The 17944-nt window shown below is 43.3% G+C and overlaps 1 protein-coding gene across 2 annotated transcripts in view; it reads left to right on the top strand.

Moving 5' to 3' along the window:
• GEMIN8 (gem nuclear organelle associated protein 8) overlaps window positions 1-8216 on the top strand; it is a 40655-nt gene extending 32439 nt beyond the window's left edge. For both annotated transcript variants that reach the window (XM_081199548.1, XM_081199549.1), the window contains one exon: window positions 7315-8216. In XM_081199548.1, coding sequence (XP_081055674.1) covers window positions 7315-7571 — 257 coding nt within the window. In that variant the 3' untranslated portion in view covers window positions 7572-8216. The remainder of the gene's footprint in view (window positions 1-7314) is intronic.
• The last annotated feature ends 9728 nt before the right edge of the window (window positions 8217-17944 follow it).

The raw sequence follows: 17944 nt of genomic DNA, 5'->3' as shown, positions 1-17944 counted from the left end.
GCCGCAGAAAGAATGTAGTTAGTCAAGGGAGCCGTGGACTCCAAAAGGTTGAAAACCTGTGGGCTAGAGCATGGTGCCGATAATGCCAAGGTTGTAGGTTCCATCCCCATATGGGACATCTACATATTCCTACATTGCAGGGCATTGGACTAGATGATCCACAGGATCCCTTCCAGCTGTGCGATTCTGTGATTCTATGATGGTGGAAGGACAAAAGTGGGACCTAGCCACAAAAAAGTGCTTCTCAAGTGGTAGAGATTTGCACACAGAAAATACTAGAAACATACAGGGCAGAGCTAGAGCTCAGTGGTAGAGCAAATGTTTTGAAAGCCAAAAGCATCTCCAGGTAGGACTGGGAATCTCCCTTGTCTGAAACACTGGATACCCACAACCAGCCAGCAATGATGGAATAACGGTGTGAGTCTCCATAAGGCAGCTCTCTACATTCCTCTCTTGTAACCCCACCAAACCCGATCTTGTACATGCCTTGTGCATATAATGCTTTCTGGAAACAAAATCACTTCCTAATTGTAATTAGATAGGGATGGAGCTCTTTAAAGTCATGCACTTTGCTGCAATGTGTTTCGGCATTCGGGGAACCAATAAAAACGGCATGCTTCGAAGTTATCCTTTGCTCTAATCCCTGTGTTGCCAGCGATCTTCCATAAGCGTGGAGTAAATAATGCTCTAGGTTGAAAGCTTAAAACTAATGAACGCTGCCGTCCAATTTGTTGGTTCATTCTGTGTGCGTTGGCAGAACTTCAGTTTGTTTAATTTGAAATACTGGCCCACAATGAAGTCATTGTATAAACGATGGTCTTCAAGAATCTGTAAGATTGTTTTTATGTCACTGCATAGTTCAAATGGCTGTTTCGTATCTGTTGATTAGAAATAAAGCCTATCTCAGAGTATATTTTAAACATTTTCTGCAATGACAAAAAAAATAAACATCAGGGGAAATTCTCTAGTCCAAAAGTCCCCTAACTGCTGTTCATAGAATCATAGAATTGTAGAGTTTGAAGGACCTCTGTCAGTCATCTAGTCCAACCCCCTGAGATACAGGAATCACAACTAATCTCCAAGGAAGGAGAGTCCAACACCTCCTGAGGGAAACCGTTCCACTGTCGAACAACTCTTACCGTCAGAAGGTTCTTCCTGATGTTTAGTCAGAAACTCCTTTCTTGTAACCTGAATCCATTGGTTTGGGTCCTAGCCTCTGGAGCAGGAGAAAACAAGCTTGCTTCCTCTTCCATGTGACAGCGCTTTAGACATTTGAAGATATGTCTCCTCTCTGTCTCTTCTCCAGGATAAACATACCCAACTCCCTCAACTGTTTCTCATAAGGCTTGGTTTCTGGACCCTTGATCATCTTGGTCACCCTCCTCAGCACATGTTTCAGCTTGTCAATATCCTTCTGAAATTGTGGTGCACAGAACTGGGTGTGGTCTGGCCAAGACAGAATAGAGTAGTACAATTACTTCTTTGGAAGCAGCCTAGAATAGCATTAGATTTATTTTGCTGTTGCATCACCCAGTTCACTCATGTTCAGCTTGTGGTCTACTAAGATCCCTAGATCTTTTTCACATGTACTACCGCCACGCGGGTGGTGCTGTGGTCTAAACCACAGAGCCTAGGGGTTGCCGATCAGAAGGTCAGCGGTTCGAATCCCCGCGACAGGGTGACCTCCTGTTGCTCAGTCCCTGCTCCTACCAACCTAGCAGTTCGAAAGCACATCAGAGTGCAAGTAGATAAATAGGCACCGCTCAGGCGGGAAGGTAAATGGTGTTTCCGTGCACTGCTCTGGTCTCGGTGTTCTGTTGCGCCAGAAGTGGCTTAGGCATGCTGGCCACATGACCTGGAAAAACTGTCTGCGGACAAACATTGGCTCCCTTGGCCAGTAAAGCAAGATGAACCCCAGAGTCATTCGCGACTGGACTTAACTGTCAGGAGTCCTTTACCTTTACCTTTTTACTGGCAATCCAAGTTTCCCTCGTCTTATATTTGTGCTGTTGGTTCTTCATGCATAAGTGTAGAACCTTCCAGTTGTCCCTATTGAAATTAATGTTGTTAGTTCTGGCCCAGTTCTCCAATCTGTTCAGGTCATCTTGAATCTCCAGTCTTGTCTAATAGCTACCCGTACTAGTTTGGTGTCACCTGCAGATTTGATGAGCATCCCCTCAATTCATTCATCCAAATGGGCTATAAAGATGTTGAACAACAACGGGCTCAGGGCAGAACCCTGCGGCCCCCCACTTGTCACACTTTTTTCCAGGATGAAGAGGAACCATTAGTGAGCACCCTTTCGGTTTGATCAGTCAACCAGCTACAAATCTACCTGGCAGCTTCTCTGCAATAAGTAGGAGTTGCAGAATATTTGACTTCTTCTTAGCCACTGTGGACAGAAAATGGCAACATTCCTTTAAGGTTTAAACACCTAGGTTAGAGTTGTGAAATCTTTACCCTGAGACACGCAGTTCCCTTCTGGGGACATCAGTTAACTTTGTGTACTTAATCTAAAGAATGGGAAATAGTTGCATTTCTATAATTTACAGAAGTTGTACTGCTAGCAGAGCTGAGCTTTTCTTAAGAGTAATGTGTGTCCCTGCCCAGAATAGTCACCTTTGCTCAGGCAACTTATACCACACGTCTACTATAAAAGCCTGCAAGTCAGCTTGCAAACACTGGTAAGGTAAAGGTAAAGGGACCCCTGACCATTAGGTCCAGTCGTGGCCGACTCTGGGATGGCGGTGCTTATCTTGCTTTATTGGCTGAGGGAGCCAGCGTACAGCTTCCGGGTCATGTGGCCAGCATGACTGAGCCGCTTCTGGCGAACCAGAGCAGCACACGGAAACGCCATTTACCTTCCCGCCGGAGTGGTACCTATTTATCTACTTTGACGTAGATCCCTCCCTCCCTCCCTCTTCCAACTTCAATAAAATATTGGGGAGGGCAGGTACAGGTAAGCCCCATCTCACAGACTGCAATGATCTCAAGACAAAGTGCATGCACACTGGTACCTTATATGAACGGCAATGCCCATCAGCATGGGGGGAGGATGACTCCCTCAAATATTTAATGGGGGGGGTGAAGGCACCTAGGCCTATAGGAGTTGGCTGCTTTGCCCAGGACAAGTGTGAGCTTCTCCCCTCCTCTTCCTTCATCACTGTATTGGAGATACCATACATTACTGACAGTTCCTTCATTCACGTGGTTACAAAGCACGGATCCACATGGATCCTCAGGATTTTTGCACTGGGTCACCCCAAATTCACCATCAGATCACATAGCATGTCCATGGCTACAGCTTGCACCAAAAAAATCACGCACCCACTGTTGCCTGGGGCCGCAGTGGTGCAAAAAAAGTGGTTACAAAGCACGGATCCACATGGATCCTCAGGATTTTTGCATTGGGCTACCCCAAACTCACCGTCAGATCACATGTCTGTGGCCACAGCATGAACCACAAAAATCATACATCCACTGTTTCGTTTAGAATATTTTTTTTCTTGTTTTCCTCCTCTAAAAACTATGTGCGTATTATGGTTGGGAGCGTGTTATAGAGCGAAAAATACGGTACTTAAAATATCTAATAGCAGTATATGGAAAAAAGCCATGCCATCCATCGACATTTGAAAGCTCAGGACTTTACTATGATACACATGCTATACATTTTTACCTCAGTGCTGTCTAGACGGCAAACTTGAGCCTGGCACAAAACAGTGTTCAGCCATCCAAAATTTATTTAAGCGCATCATACTGGGGGCTATTAGGCGGAGAATTCTTTTCTGGTTTGGGGAGACTTGTGTTAAAAGCTGTGACACAGTAATAAAAGCAAAGGGGAGGAGGTGAAAATGTAAATGCTCTTCAACTGCTTTTCCACCACCAGAAACAATTGTGTTTGTTTGTGCCAATAGTGGAGAGATACAGAGTAAATTATGGCAATATTTAGAGTCGAGGCAAGACTTTCTGTCTGTGAGCGTTGCTTCCCAGCAAACAAAGGAATCCAGAAATTGAAGTTCCAGATTGTACTGTTTAAATATCTATTGTCCATGAGTGAGGTATAATTTGTCTTGTGAACCAGACAGATTGTCAGTGAGCTGCTACACACAGAAATAGTTTTTTTCCCTTCCCCTAGCCTTAAAATATATTGCAGATGTTTTAAAGCAGGTATTGCAAAACACTTCATTTTGGTATACAATCTGCAGATGATTTCACTGATGAGGAAATCTGGATGAGTTCTGGTGTGTGTGCATGTGGATTGCACAGTGACCCTCTAAATGGAGCCTTATCTCTCTCTATATGTGATAAAGATTTTTATCCGAGTCAGTAGCTGCATTGGATTTGAAAATTATTTTTATTTATGCAATTGTTTTTATACATGCTGTTGTTTTATCTGTTTTTCAAAGATGCAATTCTTCAATATATGGATTTATTTCATTGTGAAACCATTTCACAATGCTTCATAGGAAGCGATTCATAAATGAAATAGATAACAACAACCATCATTACTATTATTATTTTATTAAATAACTTTTAACCACTATCTCAATGTGATTTATGCATAATATCATTAAAAGTAGATAGAAACACAAAGGCAATAGTTGGATTTGTGTATTGACTAAGCCGTCACTAACATATTTTTGAAACTTCTCTGACTGTTTTTTGTCTTTGTTTTTTCCATTCCATTGTTTAAATTGTATTTTTAATATCTATTGTTAGCCATTCGGAGAGCTTCTAGACTGAACAGCAGGGTAGAAATTTTCAAAATAAAATAAATACAATCAGCCTGTTTCTCATGCAAGATAACAATCTTTCCTGTTCACTGTTGGAGACAGTAAGCAAGAACAAAGATGGGCTGTTTCCAGTGTGGCTTTTGGTGCACACAGCTGTTGCTTAAGAAGATCTACACACCTGGCTGTTTCCTGCAAAGACACACATTTTGGCAAAAAACCACCCCACAGTAAAATAGATCAGCGTGCAACCTTTAAGTGATGTACACACATAAACTTAAAATACGGGATTATAAAATGTGTATATGCTGAGTCTTTTAAAGCTATGTCAGAAATATCTTTCAGTTGTATGGCTAGGTAGAGTTTCTCCCTTTTCCAGTGTGACATCCCTTGTTATTACAATAGAAGTAAAAATGCCCTCCTTTTTGAAATCAGCCTTCAACTGGCTTCGTAGAATAAGACTGATTTGTGGATCCAAATTATTTCCTTTTTTAATCTGCAGATAAATTTGGGCCACCGTCGATTTCCATAGGTGCACAAGGCTTAAATATTTAACAGTCTGAACCAGAAATTAAACTCGCTCAGGCAGTGCAGGATTGAGTGCATCAGCTTGAAGACTGGCAATTCTCGTTTAATACTTTATCACTCTGCTGCTACCACCTTGGGTAGTGTTTAATAGGGGGGGAAACAAAGTGCATCTGTGTGAGCATTCAGGAGGTTGTCAATTTGGCAGGTGCCTTGACAATGCCAACAGCTGGGTCTCACAAGACAAGCTTAGCTTGGGTATGTGTGGCAGGCTGAGGCTTGTCCTTTCTCTTACCCTGGAGAATGTTAGCAGTTTTCACCAGCAGAGGTTTGGCTAAAGTTACACTGTCCTGTCCTATCATTTCATCGCCACAGCTGCAAAACAATTTAGGCCTGGTGGTCCCATTTTATTGGGGGCGGGTGGGAGGGAGAACCAAGTTTAATTTAACTTCTGTCATGTATGACGTGTCTGTTCTTTCCAGTGCAACATCTGCTCTAATAATTTGTTCACACTCTTATTCCTTTTTTAAAAAAGTTTACAACAGGAATAAATGTTATCTTCCCCCCAGTCCACTTTTGATTCCCTTTGTCATAGTCCTCATCCCCTGCATACTTTCGCGTGAGAGCTTCCCCCTCCTTAACTTTAATTTTAAACTATTTTTCAGTGCTCAGGGTGGCAGTTTTAATAGCATTGAAGCCAATGAAATGATCAAGAAGATAAAAGAGGCAGGAGATTTCTGTTATCTGATGCACCCATGAAGGGCAGCTACAGAAGAATTTTCACCGTGGCAGGTCAATTGCCTGCCATAATAATGGTGGTTGTGATAATCAAATGCCTGCCATGATGATGAGAACAACAATAGTCTTCCCCAGGCGACATAAAGCAGAGAGTTGAGGCCAAATTCCAGCAGGCAAATTCCAACAGACTAGATGCAACCACAGAGGAAGCTTCCTCATGCATCCTAGCCAGCTCTTGTTTTGGCCACCATTGGGCCACAACCTCCTCAGCAGATCTTAGGAAGCAGACGTGCTGGCCTGGGAGAAGACAGTCCCTTGGGTATCCTAGCCTCAAGCTATTTATTGCTAAAAAATTGTCCAGTAGCACCTTAGAGACCAACTAAGTTTGTTCTGGGTTTTGTGTGCATGTACAGTGGTACCTCAGGTTAAGCACTTAATTTGTTCCGGAGATCCATCCTTAACCTGAAACTGTTCTTAACCTGAAGCACCACTTTAGCTAATGGGGCCTCCTGCTGCTGCCACACCGCTGGAGCACAATTTCTGTTCTCATCCTGAAGCAAAGTTCTTAACCCGAGGTACTATTTCTGGGTTAGCGGAGTCTGTAACCTGAAGCGTATGGAACCTGAAGCGTATGTAACCTGAGATACCACTGTATCTGAAGAAGTGTGGATGCACATGAAAGCTTATACCCAGAACAAACTTAATTGGTCTCTAAGGCACTACTGGACAATTTTTTATTTATTTCGACTGTGCCAGACCAACATGGCTACCTACCTGAATCTATTTATTGCTGTGCAGGTAATTGCCAACACTGTGAATTGTGCCCAAAGAAAAATTGGCAAAGCAGTGCACCTTTAAAAGAAAGGGATAATATACTTACAGCTTCAAGGCTTGTTGAAACGGGAACCAGCATACTTGCAAGGCCCAAGTAGTATATGGATTGCCTTTGTTTGAAAGGTTATGCCCAGTGATGTGTATTTCCCATAAAATTTTGAATAGGGAAATTGTCAGATAATCTGGTGCCCTGGAAAGTGATCTAATTTAGCACATTTATTTTACTTGTATTTAGCAGACAAAAGCGAAATGCTCCCAAACCGCCAAGCTTGCCTAATATTTGGCATGTGTTCATTGTTACTAATGAACTTAGGAAGTGGGGGGAGGGGAGAGAGAATTCCATGGAAAAATTAAGAACTGGGGAAAAAAATTCTGCCCCACAACACTGTGTATGTCTTCAGGTCCGCGTATGTGGCCCATGTGTAATTTTAAACCTGTCTGGCATAACTGAGGAGCAGCTTAAGGAGCTGTCTTGTGTTTTGTACAGGAAAACAGCAGGAGCTTGAAGCAGAACACCAGGACATGTATGTCGAAGCAGACCACGACCTTCACCTGTCGACAGGCCGATCGGCACAGCCCCCAGCTGAGAAGCCCGGCGAAAGGAGAGGGGCTGAAATGAAGAAACTCTATGGCTTGGGTGCCAGCAAAATCCAAGCTATGGAGACCACCATGCAGCTCAACTTTGATAGGAACTGTGATAAAAAGCAACCCAAGTATTGGCCAATTATTCCCCTGAAACTCTAAGGTTTGCATCCTTTTTCCTTTTAGGAATCTCAGGGCTCCATAAATTGATGCTCTACCGAGCAGAAGGATTCAGTGAATGAATCAAGAGTCAGCAAAAGACCCCTTTTTTATTTTCCTTTCCTCTTTCCAACTCTATTTGAATTTGTCTGCCAGTTTCCAGAGCCCATTCCAACCCAACAGGAAGAGCTGAATTAGTCATTTGTACTGTAGGGGATAGGGAAAATACTCTATAAAAATATATTTCAAGTAATTTGATTTTGGCTTGCCCTGGCCCTGCAGGAAATGAGGAGTAGCATTTGTTTTCACTTAGCTGTGCTGGGGAAAAGGTTAGAGACTATCCAGAATTATTATTTTTTACATTTTTTTTAATGTTATCTTAGATTTGCCCTAGATTTTAAATGTGACTTCTTTCCTGTCACTTCCACCAATACCCTGGAGGCAGCTATTGGCCAAGATACAATATATTAAATGACTGTAGAGGGTTTTTCTCAGATATTCTACCAGTAGAAGAAAGTTCTGTTCGAGACTGAAACCTGGCCTGTGATGTTTCACCTCAGAAGAAAACGTGTGAGCAGCTTTCCCCCACCTCTCCTTTTTGTTTGTTTTTGTTACATGATTAGGTAATAAAGAAGTATGAGATTAAAAGTGTGTTTTCCAGCTCATTCCAAAATTGCATTTCCCTCACCAAAAAGCAGGACAATCTTAAAAGGTCTTAATACTCAGGAGGGGGGAGGGGATAAATATTTCAAAACTTATTCCTATGCTCAAGGACCACAGTTCAAAAGTCAATCAAGGGCATAGGCTCAGAGGGGGACAAGAATTGTGCCTCTCCACTCTGGCTGGGAGCTCACCAATCTACTCTTCTTGCCAAGTGTTCAAGGGAGCTGAGGTGCAGCTCTGAAGACAATTAAGCCTGTGAACCTGAGATGCCTTCTACCATGCATATGCATGGACAGATTGCTCCATTGAATAATATTTATATCCCACCTTTCTTCCATGATGAAACCCAAAGCAGCATGTATATAGTTCCCAGGCAGTCTCCCATCCAGGCGTTGACCAAACCCAGACTTCATCTCAGCAATTTGGTGTCTTCAGACCATATCCTGGGATCAGTCTACTTCCGGTCCATGGCACTTTTGAATCTGTTAATCTCCAAGGCCATTCTAGTACATTTCTACATTGATCTGCATTTTTTTAAAGATCAGCCTCTGAAAAATTGCATTGCATGGAACATTCCTAAATCCAAAATACGCCTTTTTAAACAAAGTACAGTTATACCTCAGGTTAAGAACTTAATTTGTTCTGGAGGTCCGTTCTTAACCTGAAACTGTTCTTAACCTGAGGTACCACTTTAGCTAATGGGGCTTCCCACTACCACCGCACGATTTCTGTTCTCATCCTGAAGCAAAGTTCTTAACCCGAGGTACTATTTCTGGGTTAGCGGAGTCTGTAACCTGAAGCGTCTGTAACCCGAGGTACCACTGTACCACGTTGCAAATTTGCAGGAGTTCTAATTCTGGCTTATAATTTACGTGATGATCGGCCCATCAGTCTGGGAGGTATGTATCAGGTAAGTTCATATCAGAATTTACAAAAAACAAATGCCTCAAGAATCCCTAGCCGTGCGTTTGATTTGGATATATTTGCAGTTCTGTCTTGTGCATGCCAAAAATATGAACACGCTAAAAGTGTTAACAGATTTCAGACACCCCTCCATAGAAAAGTATTTCTCCAAAACGCATTGTTTGAAATCCAGGCCACAGCCATGTCTTCCAGGACTTGCTAGTGTGTAATTAACTTCAGTAGACATTAGTCTGCCTCCTATTCAACTTGCACCAGTTAACCAACATGTTAGAACACACCCTGGATATTAGTAAACATTTTGTAGGCATGCATTTTTTTGCCAATTTATGTAATTACTATGCCAGCAAGGATTCTAATAAAAATACATTTGATGTCTCATGACACATACTTTTTTTGTTTAGTTTTTCTTTCTGTTTTGTTTTTTTTTTTTGCATACAGATCCTTTGCATCTTTAATGTAATCCAATTCAAGACTTGTAAACATGTTTGATGTCTGTGGTATTTGGTATACATGTTTCTGGATGACATGACGCAATATGTGTCACAATAATCTCTGCTTCTTTTCCACCACAATTCACTCCTTTAATTGGGGAAAATAGTACTATTTTCCAATATTTACTCAGCAGCACAAGTATCCTTTTTGTTGTTTTTGATATATTTATTTCTGCAGGCATACACATTTCACACACTTGTTGTGTATCACCTTATATATGTGTCTGAAGCATAATAGTCACTTAGATCACTATTGTAAGAAGCTACTTTAAGTTGCTTTGGGTTGCCCTGGGCAAGATCAAGCAACCAACCAATTTAATAATTATTAATAATCAGTGCTTTTTTTCTAGAAAAAGAAGTGCCAGAACTCACCATGAACACCTCTTGTTCTCTTAGGATGGCAGTGGCGCCCACCTGAGAGGTGCCGGAACTGAGTTCCAGTGAGTTGCCCCTGAAAAAAAGCCTGACAATAATATTTAGATGTAACAAAAAGCACACTTTCATTAATTCAAATTAACCACCATATTAGAAAAAGCATACCAAGTCACCAAAGGATCAGGGTTTTCCATATTATTCTTTGTCTGAACTAGAGTTCTACAAATGCCACATTTTTGTTTGGGCCACCGCTTTGTTTTAATAGAACAAGAAATTCCAGGATTTTTTATTTTGGAGTGGGAGGGGCTGGAGACAATTCAATATTAAATTAAAATCACTAGGGATCCTAACAACTGATAAGACACTGTTTGTTAATACAGAATGGTAGGGGAAACTCAGTGTTCAGTGCTCAGTCTCACATTACAGTGGTACCTCGGGTTACATACGCTTCAGGTTACAGACTCCGCTAACCCAGAAATAGTACCTCGGGTTTAGAACTTAGCTTCAGGATGAGAACAGAAATCGTGCTCCGGCAGCGCAGCAGCCCCATTAGCTAAAGTGGTGCTTCAGGTTGAGAACAGTTTCAGGTTAAGTACGGTCCTCCGGAACGAATTAAGTACTTAACCTGAGGTACCACTGTATTATAACATTGATAAAGGGGGGGGACCCTCCCTAGATTAGAAAAATCAGGTTAAGAACAGTTTCAGGTTAAGTACAGACCTCTGGAACGAACTAAGTACTTAACCCGAGGTACCACTGTAGTTCTTAGTTCAGTTTGACGCCTTCCTCCGTACCCTAGCTCTGCTCCCCAGGCACAGCAAACTTAAAGTGGACTGTGCTTCTCCTTTATCAGTTCCCCTTGACTACAACAGCAGTCTTTTCTTTCTTTTTCTTGCCTGTCCATGGTGGTTGGGGTCAAATATCCTTGGCCTCAACTCCTGAGGGAGTTTCTCCACCCAAGCTTAGCTCTTACATATAGGAATGTAGTCCAGTATTTCTGACTTTTGACATCAATATGAACCGTGCATAGAGTTGAGAGGAGGGGCATATTGAGATCTTGGCAACATCAAGGGTCATTCTGCTCATTCTGCTAGCTGAAAGGAACAAGCTGCCACCGCCATTCCATATATAGAAGGGGATTGGACCAGCAGCTGAATCGGTTTCAATGCTGCCAATGGAGCATCATCAACCAGCATACTTGTGGGCAGTAGGATAGCACATGGGTGCAGGATAGGCTGGGTGGACCACACAGCTCTATCCAATATCTAATTCCTGCTCACCACTCTGCCAGCTGCTCACTGCCTGTTCAAGTGCTGCAATGCAGCCACCAGGGTAACTCCTGCATACATTGCATGGGTGGTGCCTGATGGAATGGTGTGGCCTCGGCTGGCTGCTTGCTCACTCGGGACTTTCCCAACGGCATTATTGCCAACTCAGACCAGCAGCAAGCAAGCAAGGAATGCTGCTTGAGTTTCAGCTCAAGAGGGCGAGAACAGCAGGGAGGGAAGAGCCAAGAGAAGATTCGGCGTCTCCTGCCTGAGCTGGCCACCTCAGTCTGCCTAATGATAGAACCGGCCTTGTTTCCCACTTAGGCAAGAAAGACCTCGCTCAATCCATTGTTTATCTTGGATTTGGGGTGAATAAAACTTGCTTCCCCAAACCTACAACATCTTCCTTCTGCCACGGCTTTTGCCAGCAACAGATTTATTTATTTATTTGCAATTTCAATGCACAACAGGCATTCCAGCCTAAAAGAATTGCTCATCATGCCCCCAAAAAGCTTCAGATTAACATCTATATTCATATTCCTCAGCACTGAGTATTCTCAAAAGGAGCCGGTTTCCTTGGAATTGGTTGAGAATTTTTATTTTTTGCAGTTTCTCTTTATTTCTCTTATCTACTGTCAGAGCAGCTACATTTTTGAAGTTGTTACCTCTTGTTTGGGTGCTGGAAGTCAAAACTGAACTTGTGATTTGATGGCAGTCCCCCATTAACAATGGTCTTTATAAGCATTGTCTGATGAATTCGCTGCAGGATCCAGTCACAAGAACAACTGCATTGTTAGCAGGGAAAGTTGTGTCTGCATCATCATCTTTGGTCCCAGCAAAGGAAATGCAAATAATTAGTGGAAGGAGCGTCTGGCAATGTTTTAATGTTCCATCGTGAAAGTCTCTCACAACTCACCTCCGTTCAGCATAAGCTCATTTCTTCTGACTGCAGAACATCTGCCACAGAAAACTTCTAAATAATTAGTTTCTAAAGAAAAGGGAAAAAAACTCAGATGATGTACTGAAGCTGTCCTGGGGGAAAGGTACTCTATCTTAGTTGTCCAAAGCAATTAAAACTTATTAGAAAGAGAGGGACACAATAGCAGCAATTTTCTCCTGTTATCGCTGTTTTAGACAATTGAATAGTTTTATGGCATGCAAATGTAGCAAAATCAGTTCTTTACACAAGAACACCATTGTTAATTCTTCAATACTTCATTGATGCTGGGTAGAATTAAGCAAAATCATAGGCCAAAACGTGCATAGCAAAACTGCCCATCTTCAGTTAAATGGAACAATCTGAATGGATCCAGAAGGCATGATTTAATCAGAAATGCTGTAATATCCCACGTATGTAATTTTGCAGTGATGAAAAGCAGCTTTGCAACCCAGTATGTATGAAATCACTAATGCAACACAGATTTGACTTGTAAAATTAGCTGACATCACACCATGTTTTTCAAAATCTGACATTACATCAAGTGGGCTTGAAGATGAAGTCTCCGAGGAATAAATTAGTGTCAAATAAGGCTGCATTTTTAGCATACAGTGGGTTAGCTAGGTTATAGTAGCACAACACACAGAAAGCCAGCATAAAACAACAGAATAAGTTAAGATGATAGCTTGTTGGGAGAAATGTAGGTTCTTTTGAGGCAAAAAGGAAAAGCCCTCTAAAATGTCAAAAGCTTGCTGGTTTTGAATTTCCACAAATGAATCAATTCAGCAAAAGATACTTTCTTCATTTACTCTCCGTTGAACAATATTTGCTACTAGTATAGCAACAATACTCAGAGAAAATACCTTGTTTTTCATAGCACTTCACTCAGTCAGAACAAATCAAGATTGGTTTAAATTTAAATGCCTGGGTGCTGAACTGACCATAGAGAAGGTGTTAGGGGAGCCTCTGTGGAGAAGCTGTTGAATAGGTGAGATCCCAGCACTGGAAAAGTCTTCTCCTTTGTGGACATCCACCTGACTTCATTTGGTGAGGTTACCCAAGCAGGCTTCCAACGAGGACCTTAAGTTTTGGGTAAAAACACAAGCAGAGCTTTTCTGGGTCAGGCCAAAGCCTCATCTAGTCCCACATTCTATTTACACACAACCAACCAGATACTTATGGGAAGCTGACAGGCAGGAACAGGACACAAGCACAATAACATAAGCAGAAGATGACAGACTTTCTTCAGCAGTCTGTCACTTGTTCACTTCTTGAATCTTAATTCACTCTCTTCACTGGACTCATAGACACAAGATAAAGACTGCATGCCCTCCAACATTTCTCCAATGAAAACACAGATGTATTATTATTATTATTCCCCGCCCATCTGACTGGGTTGCCCTAGCCACTCTAGGCAGCTTCCAACATATATAAAAACATAATTAAACATTAAACACTTCCCTATACAGAGATGTCTTCTAATGGTTGTATAGTTACTTATCTCTTTAGCCTGCATAACTCCATAGCCTCCAACATTCCTCTGATGAAAATAGGGACACCCTGAGGAAAAGCGAGACATTCCGGGATCAAATCAGAAACCGAGATGGCTTCTGTAAATCCAGGACTGTCCTTGGAAAATAGGGACACTTGGAGGGACTGCATTAGTCCAAGGCTCAGCAAGATGGGCCTTTCAAACATCCACTGTTCCTGTGCAACTACTCAAACTTCTGGTGCCATTCTTATTTTCTGTTGAAGGCAATATGCCTCTGAATACCACTTACTGTGAATTGCATGTGTGGGTGGTACTTTTGTACTCGGCACCTGCATGTGGGCAACATTAATCTCATTAACCACTGTGAACAGGGTTTGCCATATTCCGAAAAGTGAAAATCCAGACAGAGTTTTTTCTTGGGAACATCTACCAAATAAACATTCATTTTGGGGCTTTTCTTACATTTTTTAAAATAAACAAATACCCCAACTTGCCATACACCCGGGTTTTCTCAAGCAGAAATCTGGCCGAACGTCATTTTGGGGGAAAACCCAGATGTATGGCAGCCCTAACTGTGAGAAAAGGATTCTGGACTATGACAGAAATTTGGCCTGATCCAATAGGGCTCTTCTTAAGTTTGTTTGTTTGTCCCAAATCTGGATAAAATAACTCCATTGAGAGTTTCATCACAACGAAGATTATTTGGGACATTTTGTGGATTCCCTCCAAACCATTTGAGGTTTGATGGCCTTGTCCTTGAACAATAAAGCTAAACCCATATGCACAAGCAGTACAATCCTAATAATCCCCCGTTGAGTTAAATGAGGCTAACTCCTGCATAAACAAAAATGGTAAGGAGTTGGCTGTAGTCTAGAGCTTTAACCATGAACATGTTTTCCTTTCAGTAACCCTCACATTTGTACCACGGCCTGTGACATTAAATGTTGTTTTGCTATCCTCATCTTGAGCACAACATTTAAACCACAAATTCCAGTGTAGTTAACATGGAGACAGGTCTGTGCTGTCTTCAAAAGAAATGAAAGGCAGCAGAAATGTTATGCATTTCAGTGGAAACAGCATTTTAAGCATTGGCCGGTACAAGAAGAAAAATCTTTTCCTTTTACTCAGTGGAAGGAATGCTGTCTACTAAGCAAAAACAGAAGGGTAGGTAATATTATTTGCATAGGGAAAAAAGAACCAAAATAAGCAGACACTAAATATAAAAGAATTTGCAGCTGCTTTTTTCCTTCACAAACCCAGTTCAATCAAGGGTGCTGAAACACACCATTAGCAAACTCCTCTGGCATATCCACCAGTGAGGTGCTGAGTCAGCTTTCAGTTCTAGCTGATTACATTTCCTATATTTCCATGTCTCTCTCTCTTTGTGGTTCTTCTGGTTTTCTGATGATTACAAGTCCAAAATTACCGTTGGAATGCTTGTGCCTGACAATTTGCAAAGCAGTAAAGATTGGGCAGGGGAAAAGAGAATTGGATTAAATCATTAGGAATTGAGAGGGAAAGTTTTTTTAGCTTTCCCTTTCAGAACTGGCACCAAAAAAAGCCAAGAACGTTGGATAAAGGATCACTCTCCTCACATTTTCCTCACTTGCCGGTGTCTAGGAGACATTCTCCAGGCTTTGGTAGGAATCCTGTAACTGTGAGTAGCTTCATCACGTGTTTAAATGACCCAAGGATATGTGCAGGCGTCAACTGCATTGATGGAATTGGCACATGATTCATTGGGAACCACCTTCACAACTGGACACCTCACCTAGGTGGCCAAGTCATTTCCACGAGCTCTTAGCCATTCATATAGACTTAGAAGCTGCCCATTGTATAGAGCTGTTTCCAGTTCTTTTAGATTTCTCCCTCACCCCTCCAGCCCCCATGGGGCAAAAGTGAGACATATCTATAAAAAGCATGAGCCCTCCAATTTTAGCACCCGTTTTGTCTACCTAGGCTGCAATCTTATGTTGACCATTTGTATTTCTTATGTAGGATACAAAAATGGATTTCTTTTTAGGTATTCGTTAGACACTTGTGAGTCACAAATTCATTGTTTTAGCTCCCGTCTGTAGAGATAAGGGCATGCCTCTTATTAGTGACAATCTAGTTAGCATGCTGTAATTAACTCTGAAATGGTACTCACTAATTTCCAGATAGAATTAACTATGGTTCATTGGGGAGGGGGGAATTATGCACTCTGTTTAATGTGCAGCCATAATTATTTTAAGCAATCACTGCTCACATTTACATACTAAGAAATGATTGAAGGAAATGCAACCTAAGACAGTTCTTATGTTCTTTGATTCATTATTTTAATAATCAGTGTTGTTGCCACATGGTTCTTAAGGGTGCAATCCCATACCTACTGTCAGGGGTTCAGGAGCAGAGACGCAGAGAAGGGAGGAGACAGAGAGCGAGGGGGAGGAATACGAAGAAGAGAAGAAGAAGAGTTTGGATTTGATATCCCGCCTTTCACTCCCCTTCAGGAGTCTCAAAGCGGCTAACATTCTCCTTTCCCTTCCTCCCCCACAACAAACACTCTGTGAGGTGAGTGGGGCTGAGAGACTTCACAGAAGTGTGACTGGCCCAAGGTCACCCAGCAGCTGCATGTGGAGGAGTGGAGACACGAACCCGGTTTCCCAGATTACGTGACTATCGCTCTTAACCACTACACCACACTGGCTCTCACGAAGGAAAGATGAGTGGGGATGATGAACCGAGATCGCCGAGCTTATCCAGTGAGTCCGAGGATTCCCAGAAGGGAGCGCCAGCGGTCAGAGCAAGGGGGGAAAACAGGGGGACACCCCAGGAAGAAGGGTCCAGAGAGGGATCAGAGAGCAGCAGTTGGAGATCGGGACCCACGTACCCAGCCGGGAGCAGCGGGGAGGAAGGGGACCAGATATCGGGTTCCGGAGGCTTTCAGAAGGAGGGAGGGCATGAGTCAGGAGTAGTCACGCCCACCTCGGGGAGTGACGAAACGATCAAAAGGAAGGTGGAGAGTTGGGCGCGCGCGCCAAGTTCAAATGTAGCGGAAGCTGGCGCAGTAAGCAGCCCAGAGAGTGAGCCAGGTCCCAAAGCCCGCCGCAAGGAGGCGGAAGGGTCAGGGGGGTCCGCGTCAGAAGAGAGTAGGAAAGAAGAGACCCCGGGGGCAGAAGGACCCAGAGACGGAAGGAAAGGCGCAGGAGGTGGAGCAAGGCTAGGGTATTAAGCTGGTGTGCTAGAGGCGGAGACTCAGACGGGTCTTCGCCGGTCTGACCTAGAAGAAGTAGGGCTGCACATTGCAGTTTGGAAATGGAACCTGTAATCCAATAAAGACTCTTTTAACCTGAACGCTGGCTAGCGTGGTCCTATGTGAGCTGGGACTGAGTGGCAGCCCTGACAGTAAGACCCGTCTCATTAAAGCTTCGGACACCTGATACCTCGCAGCGGAGGCAGAAGCAGCGAGAGGAGGAAATTGGTGTTTGGGAGCGAGCTCACAACGGTTGGCAGAGATGACGGAAGCAGAGAAAATTTCAGCGCTGCAACAGGCAGTGACCCAATTGAACGCGGAGGTACAGGCATCCAAGAAAAGGGAGGAGGATGCGGCAGCCGCCTACAGAGATCTCCACGCCAGGTTTGAAGCATTGGTTAAGCATGGGCAGCCAGGACCCAGACCGGAGGGGGTTGGGTTGGCACGGAGAGCAGGAGGGCTTGTGGCTCACTTCGATGGGAATTTACAACAGTACCCCAATTTTCGAGCAGACGTAATGTGCGCACTGCAACTGCTGGCGAAAGACTTTAGGGATGAGGAAGAGAAAGTGGGGTTTATACTATCCCATTTGCATGGGGATGCGAAAGCGTGGCTACGCAATTTGTGGAGGGATAAAGATCCGGCGCTTCAGAATGCAGATGCCTTTATCAAAGCGATGGATGCGTGCTTTTTATCTACCATTGACGTGGATCTTGCCCGATGGGAGATTCATGGACTGAAACAAGGGAGGGCGAGCGTACGCCAGTATCACGCCCGCTTTTTTGCGCTGGTCAGTGCCTTAGAATGGGACCGGGATTCGCCCCCAGTCAGAGACCTCTTCTGGGAAGGTTTGAGCAGTGCTGTTAAAGACGAAATTGCGAGGGGGGAGAGGCCCCGGAGCACGCAGGAGGTGGTCCAAAGGGCGCTGACTGTGGGGGTGAGGCTGGAAGAACGTCCATGGTGCAGAGACGAAGGACGTGGAGGGCGCGAA

Source organism: Podarcis bocagei (genome assembly GCF_964188305.1).
Source record: "Podarcis bocagei genome assembly, chromosome: 6".
Taxonomy (NCBI): Eukaryota; Metazoa; Chordata; class Lepidosauria; order Squamata; family Lacertidae; genus Podarcis; species Podarcis bocagei.
The sequence above is the reverse complement of the archived record's forward strand: the minus strand, read 5'-3'. Positions and strand labels throughout refer to the sequence as shown.